The 14,267-nt window shown below is 63.2% G+C and overlaps 1 protein-coding gene across 1 annotated transcript in view; it reads right to left on the bottom strand.

Moving 5' to 3' along the window:
• The window catches only part of DNAH2 (dynein axonemal heavy chain 2), a 149,087-nt gene that overhangs the window by 17,782 nt on the left and 117,038 nt on the right, over positions 1 to 14,267 (bottom strand). Inside the window, 9 exon segments of the mRNA XM_065570348.1 lie at positions 8,495 to 8,628; positions 8,771 to 8,919; positions 9,473 to 9,623; positions 9,848 to 9,914; positions 10,804 to 10,952; positions 11,219 to 11,344; positions 12,124 to 12,288; positions 12,365 to 12,481; positions 13,536 to 13,705. Of these exon segments, the coding sequence (XP_065426420.1) occupies positions 8,495 to 8,628; positions 8,771 to 8,919; positions 9,473 to 9,623; positions 9,848 to 9,914; positions 10,804 to 10,952; positions 11,219 to 11,344; positions 12,124 to 12,288; positions 12,365 to 12,481; positions 13,536 to 13,705 (1,228 nt within the window).

Genomic DNA, 14,267 nt, shown 5'->3' with positions numbered 1-14,267 from the left:
TGGGTTCGGTCTGCTCAGTCTGTCCCTGAGCCTGTGGCACTGGGCCCGTATGTGGCCTTTCTGGCCACAGTGATAGCAGCCCATGTCCCATGGGTCCCCTTGAGTGGGTCGGATGGTCCTTATGCCGGATGTTCCTCTTTGATGGGGGTTTTCCGTATTTTCCCACGGGAAGGTCCCATGGTGACTCTCCCTCTGCGTTGTGGTGGGACTGTTCCTTTGGGAATCCTCCAGGTTATCCCCTGACCGGCTCTTTACAAACTCATCGGCCAGCCGGCCCGCATGTTGCCGGTTCTCTGGTTTTTTGTCCCTCAACCACAGCCTCAGGTCGGATGGGCACCGCTCATAGAGTTGCTCCAGTACCAGCAGTTTAACCAGGTCCTCCTTTGTCTGGGCCCCATCTGCCCACTTGCTGGCGTATCCCTCCATGCGGACGGCTAGTTGCAGATATGAGATAAGACGGTTACTCACCGTTGTAACTGTTGTTCTTCGAGATGTGTTGCTCATATCCATTCCATTAGGTGTGTGCGCGCCGCGTGCACGATCGTCGGAAGATTTTTACCCTAGCAACACCGGCGGGTCGGCTGTGGAGCCCCCTAGAGTGGCGCCTTCATGGCGCTGAATATATACCCCAGCCGACCCGGCGCCCCCTCAGTTCCTTCTTGCCGGCTACTCCGACAGTGGGGACGGGGGGCGGGTTTGGAATGGATATGAGCAACACATCTCGAAGAACAACAGTTACAACGGTGAGTAACCGTCTTTTCTTCTTCGAGTGCTTGCTCATATCCATTCCATTAGGTGACTCCCAAGCCCAACTTAGGTGGTGGGGTCGGAGTGAGACATTGCTGTGTGCAAAACTGCTGATCCGAAGGCAGCATCGTCCCTGGACTGCTGCACTAGTGCATAGTGAGCTGTAAACGTGTGGACTGATGACCAAACCGCCGCTCTACAGATGTCCTGGATCGGAACTTGCGCCAGGAAAGCAGTCGAGGAAGCTTGGGCCCTCGTGGAGTGAGCGGTGAGGTGCGGTGCTGAGACACCTGCCAGGTCATAGCAAGTCCGGATGCAAGACGTAATCCAGGAGGATAGGCGTTGTGAGGAGACCGGTGAGCCTTTCATTCGGTCGGCCACTGCAACGAAGAGTTGCGTCGTCTTTCTAAAGTGCCTTGTGCGGTCAATATAGAAGGCCAGGGCCCTGCGTACGTCCAGAGAATGCAAACGTTGATCCTGGCGAGTAGCATGTGGTTTAGGATGAAAGACCGGGAGAAATATATCCTGGTTGATATGAAAAGGAGAAACCACCTTAGGGAGAAAGGCAGGATGTGGACGAAGCTGCACTTTATCCTTATGGAAAACCGTGTAAGGGGGCTCGGATGTAAGCGCCCTGAGTTCAGAAACGCGCCTTGCTGAGGTGATGGCTACGAGGAAGGCTGTCTTCCAGGATAGGTACAGAAGTGAACAGGTGGCCAGTGGCTCGAATGGAGGACCTGTGAGCTTAGAGAGAACCAGGTTGAGGTCCCACGTCGGAACGGGCTGACGTTGTTGTGGGTACGTCCGGTCTAAGCCCTTGAGGAATCTAACGACCATCGGGTTAGAGAATACCGAGGATGCGAGTTCCCCTGGGTGAAAGGCCGATATAGCGGCCAGGTGAACTCTAATTGAAGATATCGCCAACCCTTGCTGTTTTAGGGAGAGGAGATATTCCAAAATGAGAGGAATAGGTGCCTGCAACGGGGACGTGGCTCGTTGTTCGCACCAACAGGAGAACCGCTTCCACTTGGCCAAGTATGTGGTCCGTGTTGAGGGCTTCCTACTGCTCAGCAGAATCTGTTGGACAGAGTGCGAGCACTGCTGCTCTGCCTGGGTGAACCATGGAGCAGCCACGCCGTGAGGTGGAGTGATTGCAGGTCGGGGTGACGCAGGCGGCCGTGGTCTTGAGAGATGAGGTCCGGGCATAATGGAAGCGGGATCGGTGTCTGAACCGAGAGCTCCAACAGCGTGGTGTACCAATGTTGTCTCGGCCACGCTGGGGCGATCAGAATCACCTGTGCCTGGTCTCTGCGCAATTTGAGCAGTACCTTGTGGACCAGAGGAAACGGAGGGAAGGCATAAAACAGGTGGTCCTTCCAGGGAAGGAGAAACGCGTCCGAGAGGGAGCCCGGAGCTCGACCTTGCAGGGAGCAGAACACGTGGCACTTCCTGTTGTCTCGAGATGCAAACAGGTCTATCTGGGGAAACCCCCACTTCTGGAAAACGGAATGTATGATGTCCGGACGGATAGACCACTCGTGTGTTTGAAAGGACCTGCTGAGTCGGTCCGCCAGAGTGTTCTGGACTCCAGGGAGGAACGATGCCGTGAGATGGATTGAGTGGGCGATGCAGAAGTCCCACAGGCGAATGGCCTCTTGGCATAGCCTTGACGAACGTGCTCCTCCTTGCTTGTTGATGTAAAACATGGCGGTGGTGTTGTCGATGAGAACTAACACACAGCGGCCACGTAGGAGATTGAGAAATGCCTGGCACGCCAGGCGCACCGCCATCAGTTCCCGAACATTGATGTGCAGGGCTATCTGGGGTGCAGTCCACAGGCCCTGGGTATGGTGTTCGTTGAGATGGGCGCCCCAACCCAGGGATGAAGCGTCTGTGACCAGGTGCAGAGAGGGTTGTGGGGCGTGAAACGGCATCCCCTCGCAAACCACCTTGTGGTCTAGCCACCATGTGAGGGAGGTCAGGACCGAGTTTGGGACCGTGACCACCATGTTCAGGCTGTCCCGATGTGGGCGGTATCTTGATGACACCCAGGTTTGGAGTGGGCGAAGCCGAAGTCTGGCATGCCTGGTTACGTACGTGCAGGAAGCCATGTGACCCAGCAGGGTGAGGCACGACCTCACCGTGGTAGTTGGGAAGGCCTTGAGTCCTTGAATGAGGCTCGTGATGGTGCAAAAGCGATTGTCTGGCAGGGTGGCTTGTGCGCGTCTGGAGTCTAGAACCGCGCCGATGAATTCTATTCTCTGGGTAGGTTCTAGAGTGGATTTGTCCTTGTTGAGTAGGATACCCAACTTGTTGAATGTGTGCACTATTATGTGGACGTGATCTCAAACTTGTTCTTTGGTGCGACCGCGTACCAGCCAGTCGTCTAGGTACGGGAACACCTGTATCCCTTGCCGACGAAGGTACGCTGCCACGACAGCCATACATTTCGTGAACACCCTTGGGGCCGAGGATAGGCCGAAGGGAAGGACTGCAAATTGGTAGTGCACCTTGCTTACCACGAACCGCAGGAAGCGTCTGTGAGGCGGGTAAATTGCTATGTGAAAGTATGCATCTTTCATGTCGAGGGCGGCGAACCAGTCTCCAGGATCGAGGGAAGGGATAATGGCCCCCAAAGAGACCATGCGGAACTTCAACTTTACTACGAATTTGTTGAGTCCGCGCAAGTCCAAGATGGGTCGCAGACCTCCTTTGGACTTGGGAATGAGGAAGTAACGGGAATAGAATCCCCTGCCCCTTAACTCCACTGGAACCTCCTCTATGGCCCCCATAGCAAGGAGCGTGGAAACTTCCTGTATAAGAAGTTGCTCGTGAGAAGGGTCCCTGAAGAGGGACGGGGAAGGGGGGGAGGAGGGGGGGATTGAAGAAAACTGGATAGCATATCCCCTGTCCACCGTGCGAAGGACCCAACGGTCCGAAGTTATAAGGGACCAGGTCTGGTGGAAATGGGAAAGGCGATCCCGAAAGGATGGGGCTGGATCCTGTGGGATGACTGGGGCGCCGTCCTCGACCGCACCTTCAAAAGTTCTGCCTGGGGCCTGAAGGTGGTCTAGGTGGCCCCTGGTTCTGACCAGGTTGAGGGCCGGTCCACCTTCTTCTACCACCTCGCCCTCGCCTCCGGGTCGAGTCCTGTCTCTGACGAGGCGGGGGGGGGTAGAAGCGCTGAGGCTGCGGTCTAAATGGCCTGCGCTGAGGGCCCACAACATGCATCCCCAAGGAACGCATGATCGTCCTGGAGTCCTTGAGGCTCTGCAGGCGAGAGTCCGTCTTTTCGGAAAACAGCCCTAGTCCTTCAAAGGGCAGATCCTGCAGGGTTTGCTGCAGTTCCTGAGGCAGACCCGAAACCTGGAGCCAGGAGATCCTCCGCATAGCGATACCTGAGGCCAGGGTTCTCGCAGCAGAGTCCGCTATGTCTAAGGAGGCCTGTAAGGAGGTCCGAGCCACCTTCTTACCCTCCTCCACCAGGGCTCCAAACTCCTCCCTGGACTCTTGGGGAACCAACTCCTTGAACTTCCCCATAGAGTTCCAGGAGTTAAAGCTATAGCGGCTCAAGAGCGCCTGTTGATTAGCCGCTCTAAGTTGCAACCCTCCGGCTGAGTAAACTTTACGGCCGAATAAATCGAGGCGCTTAGCCTCCTTCGATTTGGGCGCTGCGGCCTGTTGACCGTGGCGCTCCCTTGCGTTCACTGATGCCACCACCAGTGAACACGGCTGGGGGTGGGTATACAAGTACCCGTAGTCTTTAGACGGAACAAAGTATTTCCTTTCCACCCCTCTCGCTGTGGGTGGGATAGAGGCAGGAGTCTGCCATATCGTAGATACATTGGCTTGTATCGTGCGGATCAGGGGTAACGCCACCCTCGATGGGGCATCCACTCCGAGGATATTCACGATGGGGTCGTGCACCTCCACTATCTCCTCCGCCTGCAGGTCCATATCACGGGCCATCCGGCGCAGAAGATCTTGGTGAGCCCGAAGATCTATTGGAGGTGGACCTGTGCACGATGTGCCCGCCACTGCCTCATCCGGAGAGGAAGAGGAAGATGCCTCCGGTGGGACAGGATCCAAGGGAGGGTCCTGGGCTCCCTGCTCCTGGGCCGGAGCATCACCTGCGCTTGAGTCCAGGGCGTCAGGTGGTGCGGACACGGAAGCCTGCATGCCCCTTGGCGGAGGCCGAGAGATGGTGGACTCCGGGGCCCTTCTAACAGAGTGACCGGAGCGAGAGGTCGAAGCAACTGGAGCCCCTTGCGCCTGATGGTACGCCCACGGGGTCCAAAACGACCAGTGAGATGGGCCATGAGAATGGTCCTCTGTTATGTTCTGCCAATGGCCCAAGTCCTGTTCCTCGGCTTGCCCTTGAGGGGGGTATGCCGATCTCGAGAGGTCCTCCGAGGAGCGAGACCCCGATCTCGATGGCCATGGCGGTGCCGAGAGCGTCGAGACGATTCCCGTGGGCTGCGGTGCCGCACGGTGCCGGTCTGGAGATGATCTATCTCCACGCGGTGCCGGCGATCGGTGCCGGGACCGCGACCGGTGCCGATGACCTCGTCGGTACCGGGAGTCGGATCTGGACCTCGACGAGGACCTGGAGTATGCCCGGTACCGGGAGCGGCCTCTCGACGTCGAGCGGCGACCGTAGCGGTGCCGAGAACTACTTCTCGACGTTGATCGGTGCCGACAATCATAGCGGTGCCGAGACGTAGAGCGGTGCCGCGAAGAAGATCTTGGCCGCGAGTACGACCGGTGCCGAGGTGATATTCGGTGCCGGGACTGCGAGCGGCGTGGGGACCTGCTTCGGGACCTGGATCGGTGCCGAGGTTCCAGCCCTTGCGATGGAGGGCGCATCAAGGCAGGTTTCCCCCTCGACTGGACCGGGCGAGGCAACGGTGCCGTCGGTGCCGGTGGTTGAGGCGGTGCCGGCTCCGTGAGAGCTATTAAGTCTCTCGCCGCCGTGAAGGTCTCTGGCGTCGACGGGAGGCACTGTATCACCGCCTGCCTCGGTGGAGACGCCGTCTGCACCGGACTCAACGGCCTCGGCGCCGGAGTCGACGGTGCTGGAGGCACCTGTTTCCGGTGCTCCACCGGCGTACGCGGCTCTACCCCCGGCACTGGGGGAGCCAGCGTCTTCGGCACGGAGGTCCCCGTCTTATGGGCTTTCTTATGCCCTGGGGATAATGACCGGCGCCGAGGCACTTGCTGTGCTTTCGGTGCCGACGAGGTCCGGTGCCGGGAAGGCTCATCTGACGCCACTCGCGTGGTCGTCATGGCCGGTGCCGCCGGGGCACTGCGCACCGAGGCGCTAGGTGCCGGGGCCTGACTTGTAGATGGAGCGTCCGGACTGAGTGCCGCCTCCATCAGGAGTTGCCGGAGCCGAAGGTCCCGCTCCTTCTTGGTCCTTGGTCTGAAGGCCTTACAGATCTTGCACTTATCTGTTTGATGGGACTCTCCCAGGCACTTCAGACAGGAATCGTGCGGGTCGCTCGTGGGCATAGGCTTAGCGCAGGAGGCGCACAGCTTGAAGCCGGGAGCGTTGGGCATGAGCCCGGCCCCGCGGCCGGGGGAGAAAGGGGGAGACGACCCCCTTAATCCCCTGAACTATTATAACAACTCTTAAAACTATTGAACTATTTAACTATAAACACTAGGACTATAACTATGAATAACGAACTAAGCTAGGGAGAGTGGAGAACAGCTAAGCAGCGCTCCACAGTTCCAACGACCGTCAGGGGCGGTAAGAAGGAACTGAGGGGGCGCCGGGTCGGCTGGGGTATATATTCAGCGCCATGAAGGCGCCACTCTAGGGGGCTCCACAGCCGACCCGCCGGTGTTGCTAGGGTAAAAATCTTCCGACGATCGTGCACGCGGCGCGCACACACCTAATGGAATGGATATGAGCAAGCACTCGAAGAAGAACTCAGGGGTTTTATCCTGACTCCGGAACCTTTCCCGGTACATCTCAGGAGTCAGCCCAAACTCACGTAGCAGGGCCTTTTTGAATAGTTCATAGTCCCCTTTCTCCGCCTCTTCCAGTTGGCGGTACAATGCCACGGCTTTGGGGTCCAGTAAGGGGGTGAGAACCCGGAGTCTGTCCGCAGGATCAACCTGGTGCAGCTCGCAGGCCGTCTCAAAGGCATCCAGGAAGTCATCCATGTCCTCCCCCTCCTTACGTGGGGCCAGGATGCACTTATCAAAGCTTCGTGCAGTCTTGGGTCCCCCCTCACTCACCGCAGCCGGGGGCTCGCTGCCCCTCAGCCTCGCCAGTTCCAGTTCATGATGCCTCAGCCTCTGTCTCTCTTCATGCTGCCTCTGCCTCTCATTTTCCTCCAGTTCATGATGCCTCTGTCTCTCTTCATGCTGTCTCTGTTGTTCACGATCCTCCAGCTCTCTCAGTTTTAGCTTTGTCCCATTCCAGCCACTTCCGCTCCACGGATGCCACGCGTCGCCGGGAGGATCCCCTGCTGGCCGGGGGGGTCACGGTGCCCTCGGTATTTGCTGGGCTCCTCCCCACCCTTCCCCTAGGCATAGGAAGGAGGGGTCTCGGGAACCCCTCAGCAGCTGGCTGACCACTCCCAGCTGGGACAGACACTGGTGCCTGCGCTGCATTTGCCAGGCTGCTTCCCTGAGACACAGGGATCAGTTCATTCGCGCGATCTCCCTCCTCCAGCCGGGCAATGAGCTGTTCTTTGGTGAGCCTCCCACTGCGCAGCCCCCTCTGCTTGCACAGCTCCACCAGGTCGCTCTTAAGCCGCTTGGCATACATCTTCCTGCTGGCCACTCACCGGCCTGTGTGCTCACAGCTCCCCACAGTTCCCAGGGAGACCCCTAGTGTGCCAGCCCTTCTCGAGGTCACCCCCTCTCTGCCAGGGTTGAGCTGCAGACTCCTCCGCCCCTGGGACCACTCGCTGCGATCCCCCCGGGGGACCCTGTTACTGCAAAAGTCCTTCTCGCTGGTCACACACTCCCAGGGGTAATAACCGTCTCTCTCTCACTCTTCAGCACGCCTGGTCCCCGTCAATCCCCCTTCGTTTTACTGCTCCCCAGTCACTTACTGCAGGAAGCGCCGTCCACGGGGTGCAGTAGATCCCGCCACTGCCACCAGTTGTCACAGAGTATGGGGGACTCAGGGCCCTGCACCCCCGGCTTCCTGCGATTCACCGTGACTCTCAGCCAGCCAGTAAAGCAGAAGGTTTATTTAGATGACAGGGACACAGTCCAAGACAGGTCTTGCAGGCACAGACAACAGGACCCCCCTCAGTTAGGTCCATCTTGGGGTCCCAGGGGCACCCCAGCCCCTTTGGGAGGTCAGAGCCCTGTCTGCCTCCCAGCCACATCACCAGCCAACTCCTGAAACTCTGCCTTCAGCAACCCCTCCCACAGCCTTTGTTCAGTTTCCCGGGCAAAGGTGTCACCTGGCCTCTAACCCCTCCCTGGGTTCTCATGTTACATGCTCAGGTATGTTCCCTCGGGCAGTCTCCCATCCCCCAGTGCAGACCATCCTAGCCACACTCCCCTGTCAGCATTCACAGACCGCAGCAAGAACAGTCCCAGTTCGTCACAGCCCCCTAAGATACACCGCCCTTCTGTTCACCGGGGAATGGGGCACGGGGCCGAATCTCCGCGCTGGGCGAGGGGTCCCTGGATAACCAGCTGCCCACCCCAGAGGTGGACGCATCTCAGCGCTGGGCGAGGGGTCCCTGCGTCACCAGCTGCCCCGCCCCAGCCCCACCTCAGAATCTCGTCCTCCAGCTCCTTCAGCTTGCTCTTGCCGGCCGCGATGTTGAGCACGAGTGAGTCCTTCTGCTCCTCCAGCTCGGGCCGCTCCTTCCGCACCACGGTGCCCAGCAACTGGGCCTCCAAGCCCTGCCGAGACGAGGAGCGTCAGGCCTGCCTCCAGAGCAAGCCAGCCCCCATGTGCCACCCATCTCCAGTCGTCCCCCCAGCCCTGGAGGTTTCAGCCCCCTGGCAGTGACCCCTTACCCCCCAGGAACCGGCCCTGCCCCACCTGCTCCTTGACGGCGAAGTTGACGATGGTGGTCTGGGAGGAGGTCTCCGGGGTGTAGTGGGGGTTTGACAGCTTGGTGGTGAGGTAGAAGCGGAAGTCGGGGCTGTACTCCACCTCCTTGTCCGCCAGCCGCAGCAACAGGCGCCCACCTGGCACACACATGGGGGCAGTCAGGGCCCCCCGAACGCAGCCAGGCCCTGCCTGGGGATGTGAGCAGGGGCCCCAGGCCAGCCCCCACTCCCCTCCCAGAGCCAGGGAGAGAACCCAGGAGTCTCGGCTCCCAGCCCCCCGTGCTCTAACCCACCCGCCCCCACTCCCCTCCCAGAGCCAGGGAGAGAACCCAGGAGTCTGGGCTCCCAGCGCCCCCTGCTCTAACTCACCAGCCCCCACTCCCCTCCCAGAGCCAGGGAGAGAACCCAGGAGTCTCGGCTCCCAGCCCCCCTGCTCTAACCCACCAGCCCCCACTCCCCTCCCAGAGCCGGGGAGAGAACCCAGGAGTCCTGGCTCCCAGCCCCCCCTGCTCTAACCCACCAGCCCCCACTCCCCTCCCAGAGCCGGGGAGAGAACCCAGGAGTCTCGGCTCCCAGCCCCGCCTGCTCTAGCCCATCAGCCCCCACTCCCCTCCCAGAGCCGGGAGAGAACCCAGGAGTCCTGGCTCCCAGCCCCTGCCCCCGCAGCGGAGGCCCGGGTGCCTGGCCTCACCAATTCTGGTGACGGACTTGTTGAGGATGGGGGCGAGCGAGGGGTCCAGCTCTTCCTGCACGTTCTGCAGCAGCACGGGCGAGCCGAACTGCACGGCGCCCTCCAGCACCCGCAGGTAGTCGCCCATCTGCAGGTCGATGATCTTCAGGCCCTGCAGGGGGCGCCAGCACCGGGGTGAGCAGTCAGTCCCCCACTCCCGGACCCTCTGCGCCCCCAGCCCTCGCCAGCTGCCAGCCCCCGGGGGCACGGGATGGACAGGAGCCGGGAGGAGAGTGCAGAGGGCACACGGCAGGGTGTGGCCTAGTGGGGGCAGTGGCTCCGGTCAGCTCTGCCCCCCGAGTGAGGGGATCCCAGGCACCGCCCCCTGCTGCTCACCTTGGCAGCTTCCATGTTCTTGATCCACTTGGAGGCCTGGCACTGCGGGTCGATCATCAGCGGCCACCTGGCAACGGGGACAGGGGCAGATCAATGGGGCTCAGAGCTGGGCCGCCTCCTGCTGGGATCTCAGCGCCAGCCAGCACCCAGCGTTCGCCCCCCGTCCCTGCCTCAGCCGCTCCTCTGCCCCCCAGCGCAGCTGGGAAACAGCTGCCATGCCCCACCCGGGGCGAGGGATCCCTAGGTAACCAGCTGCCCACCCCAGAGGTGGTTGAATCTCAGCTCTGGGGGAGGAGTCCCTGGATAACCAGCCACCTCGCCCCAGAGGTGGCTGAATCTCAGCGCCGGGCGAGGGGTCCCTGGGTAACCAGGCGCCCTGCCCAGAGGTGGCTGAATCTCAGCGCCGGGCGAGGGGTCCCCGTGTAACCAGCCGCCCTTCCCCAGAAGTGGCTGCATATCAGCGCCGGGCGAGGGGTCCCTGCCAGGGGCAATGCGTCGGGCGGGGCCGGGGGCAGTGCCTTGGGCAGGGCCGGGGGCAGCGCGGTGGACGGGGACAGGGCATGGGGCAGTGCGTTGGGCGGGGCCGGGGGCAGTGCGTCGGGTGGGGCCGGGGCCAGCACGGTGGATGGGGACAGGGCCGGGGACAGCGCGGTGGACGGGGACAGAGCCGGGGGCAGTGCAGTGGACGGGACAGGGCCGGGGGCAGTGCGTCGGGCAGGGCCAGGGGCAGCGCGGTGGACGGGGACAGAGCCGGGGGCAGTGCACTGGACGGGGACAGGGCATGGGGCAGTGCGTTGGGCGGGGCCGGGGGCAGTGGACGGTACAGGGCCGGGGGCAGTGCGTTGGGCGGGGCCGGGGGCAGCGTGGTGGACGGGGACAGGGCCGGGGGCAGTGGATCGGGCGGGGCCGGGAGCACTGGAGGCAGGCCGGCGGCCAGGCCAGGCCAGGCCCCTCACCGGTTGCCGCGGGTGACGATGAGCCCGTTCTCGGTGGAGAAGGCATCGGAGGGCAGCCCCTGCAGGTTCCAGGTGCGCACGATGGTGGGGTTGCAGAGGAAGCTGTCGAAGGTGAACCGTGGCGAGCAGGGCACCTGCAGCTCCCGGATCTGCGGGCACAGAGCACAGGGTCACTGGGGCTGCCCGCCCCCCAGCTGCCCCATGGCGCTGGGCTCACAGGGGCAAGTGCCCGGAGCCCAGTGGGAAGACTTGGCCAGCGTGACTCAAAGGCAGCGAGCCCACCTGCCCCCTGGAGCCTCAGGGACATGTGGGGCCGGAGGGGGCAGCCCCCAGGCAGAGCGCCAGGCAGGGACAGCAGCAGCCGGGGCTCCGAGTGCTCGGGGTGCCGTGCCCAGGGCCCGCGGGTGCCAGACACCTGCTTCATCCAGATGCTGGAGACGATCTCGTCGCGGTAGCTGGACAGGAAGGGCCCCATGTAGGACAGGAAGGCAGCGGCCAGCAGGCAGTCGCCCACCACGTAGCCCAGGTCCTCCTCCAGCCCCTGCGGAGACAGCCCGGCTGAGAGCCCCGCGCCGCTGGGAGCCCCACCTCCCTGACCACCTTGGGATCCACGCCCCCCCCCCGGGATACATACCCCCCAGGATCCCCGCCCCCACTGTCCCCCTTAGGATCCTGCCCCCTTGGGATCCCTGCCCCCACTGCCCCTCTTGGGATCCACGCCCCCCGGGATCCCTGCCCCCCTGGGATCCCCACCCCCACAGCCCCCCTTGGGATCCCCACACCCCGGGATCCCTGCCCCCCCCGGGATCCCCACCCCCATTGCCCCCCTTGGGATCCATGTCTCCCAGGATCCTCCACCCCCACTGCCGCCCTTGGGATCCCCGCCTCCCAGATCCCGTCCGCTGGGATCCCTGCAGCCCCCCCCCGGGATCCCCGCCTCCCAGATCCCATCCACTGGGATCCCTGCAGCCCCCCACCCCGGGATCCCCGCATCCCAGATCCCATCCGCTGGGATCCCTGCAGCCCCCCACACTGGGATCCCCGCCTCCCAGATCCCGTCCGCTGGGATCCCTGCAGCCCCCCCCCAGGATCCCCGCATCCCAGATCCCATCCGCTGGATCCCTACAGCCCCCCCCCCCGGGATCCCCGCATCCCAGATCCCGTCCGCTGGGATCCCTGCAGCCCCCCACACTGGGATCCCTGCCTCCCAGATCCCGTCCGCTGGGATCCCTGCCCCCTGGCCTGGCTATGGCATTGCTGTACCTGACCGCCTGGCCCCCAGATCCTCCCCACTGGGATCCCTGCCCCCAGCCCCCGTACCTGCAGCGTCTCCTCCCAGCGTGCCTTTTCCCCCGCCAGCCCCGACACCAGCTTGTCAGCGCGGTCCAGCTTGATCTCCATCTCCTCGGAGCGCTTGCGCAGGTCCTCCTTCTGCGCCAGCTTCTCCTCGTACTCCTGCTTCAGCCGCTCCAGCTTCTCCGCCACCTGGGGGGGCAGAGCCGTGAGCCCCCCAGCGCCATGCCCAGCCCAGCGCCTCCCCCTCGCCCTTGGGCACACCGACCTCCCGCAGCTTCTCCTGCGCCTCGGCCTGCGACGCCTGCTTCTCGGCCAGCTGGGCCATGGCGGCGTTCATGCGGGCACGCTTGGGCTCCACCACCCGGTATATCCGGCCGTACATCTGGGGGGGGACAGCGAATGGTGAGCCCCCCGCACAGCACTGCCGCTGGCCTGGGAGAGGAGAACCCTGGAGTCCTGCCCCCCCCCAGCTCTAACCACCAGACTTCACTCCCCTGCCAGAGCCGGGAGAGAACTCAGGAGTCCTGCCCGCCCCCAGCTCTAACCAACAGACCTCACTCCCCTGCCAGAGCCAGGAGAGAACTCAGGAGTCCTGCCCCCCCCAGCTCTAACCAACAGACCTCACTCCCCTGCCAGAGCCGGGAGAGAACCCAGGAGTCCTGCCCCCCGCAGCTCTAACCACCAGACCTCACTCCCCTGCCAGAGCCAGGAGAGAACTCAGGAGTCCTGCCCCCCCCCAGCTCTAACCAACAGACCTCACTCCCCTGCCAGAGCCGGGAGAGAACCCAGGAGTCCTGCCCCCCGCAGCTCTAACCACCAGACCTCACTCCCCTGCCAGAGCCAGGAGAGAACCCAGGAGTCCTGCCCCCCGCAGCTCTAACCCACCAGACCTCACTCCCCTGCCAGAGCCGGGAGAGAACCCAGGAGTCCTGCCCCCCGCAGCTCTAACCAACAGACCTCACTCCCCTGCCAGAGCCGGGAGAGAACCCAGGAGTCCTGCCCCCCGCAGCTCTAACCACCAGACCTCACTCCCCTGCCAGAGCCAGGAGAGAACTCAGGAGTCCTAGCTCCCTATGCTCTAACCCACCAGACCCCACTCCCTTCCCAGAGCCGGGGAGAGAACCTGACATTTGTTTCTCTTTCTCCTTCTTGTCTTCAGAGTTTTCACTCACAGCCATCGTCCTGCCAAACCTGGCACTCCCCTCCCCCAGCATGGCACCACTTGCCCTCAGCCTGGCACTCCCCTCCTGCCACCTCCCCAGCTCCCTCCCCCTAACTGTGGCCGGTCCCTCCGCACCCCAGCTCCCTCCCCATGCCTGTGGCTGGTGCCCGGCCCCTCCCCTCCCCAGATCCCTCCACCTGCCCATGACTGGTGCCCGGCCCCTCCCCTCCCTGGCTGGCACGCCTCCCCTGCCCCACCCGCACCAGCCCCTCACCTCCATGGCGCGCACCCACATGCAGAGGGACTTGGCGGCGAGTGAGACGCGCCCGATGATGTCAGGCTGGAAGTCGGGCTGGGAGCAGTACCCGCTGATCTTCTTCAGCACCTTGTCCGAGATGTTGTCCTTGTCGAAGTTGATCAGCTGTTTGATGAAGGTGGCCTCTCCTGGGGGGGCACCGGGATCAGGGGGGGCGGGGCCTGGGGACTGGCACACGCTGGGCACAGCCTGCCTGGCAATGACCCGCGAGGGGCAGCCCGTCTCGGGGCCCAGCAACCCTCTGGGTGCCGGGCAGGGCCCTGCCTGCTCCTCCAGGCTGCTGCTGGGATCCCACTGCACACGGAGCAGCAGGACAGGGTGCCCACTGTGCCCACCTCACCCACTGCCCACCTCACCCACTGCCCCCCAGCCCAGTGCCAGCCCTCAGCTACCCCTGCACTGTCTTCTGCACCCCAACCACTGCCCGCCTCCTCTGCCCCCCAGCCCAGCGCCCGGCCCTCAGCTCCCCCTGCACTGCCTCCGGCGCCCCATCCACTGCCCGCCTCCTCTGCCCCCCAGCCCAGCGCCATGCCCTCAGCTCCCCCTGCACCGCCTCCTCCGCCCTAGGTACTGCCCTCTTGCTCGCAGGCTCCACCCCTTAGTTCTCCCCCCAACCCCAGGCTCCTCCCCCTCAGCCCAAGCCCCGCCTCCCTTGGTCTCCATCTGCCCTGGCCCCTCCCCACTCTTCAC

The sequence above is a fragment of the Chrysemys picta genome, chromosome 16 (genome assembly GCF_011386835.1).
Source record: "Chrysemys picta bellii isolate R12L10 chromosome 16, ASM1138683v2, whole genome shotgun sequence".
In the NCBI taxonomy this organism is placed as follows: Eukaryota; Metazoa; Chordata; order Testudines; family Emydidae; genus Chrysemys; species Chrysemys picta.
The sequence above is the reverse complement of the archived record's forward strand: the minus strand, read 5'-3'. Positions and strand labels throughout refer to the sequence as shown.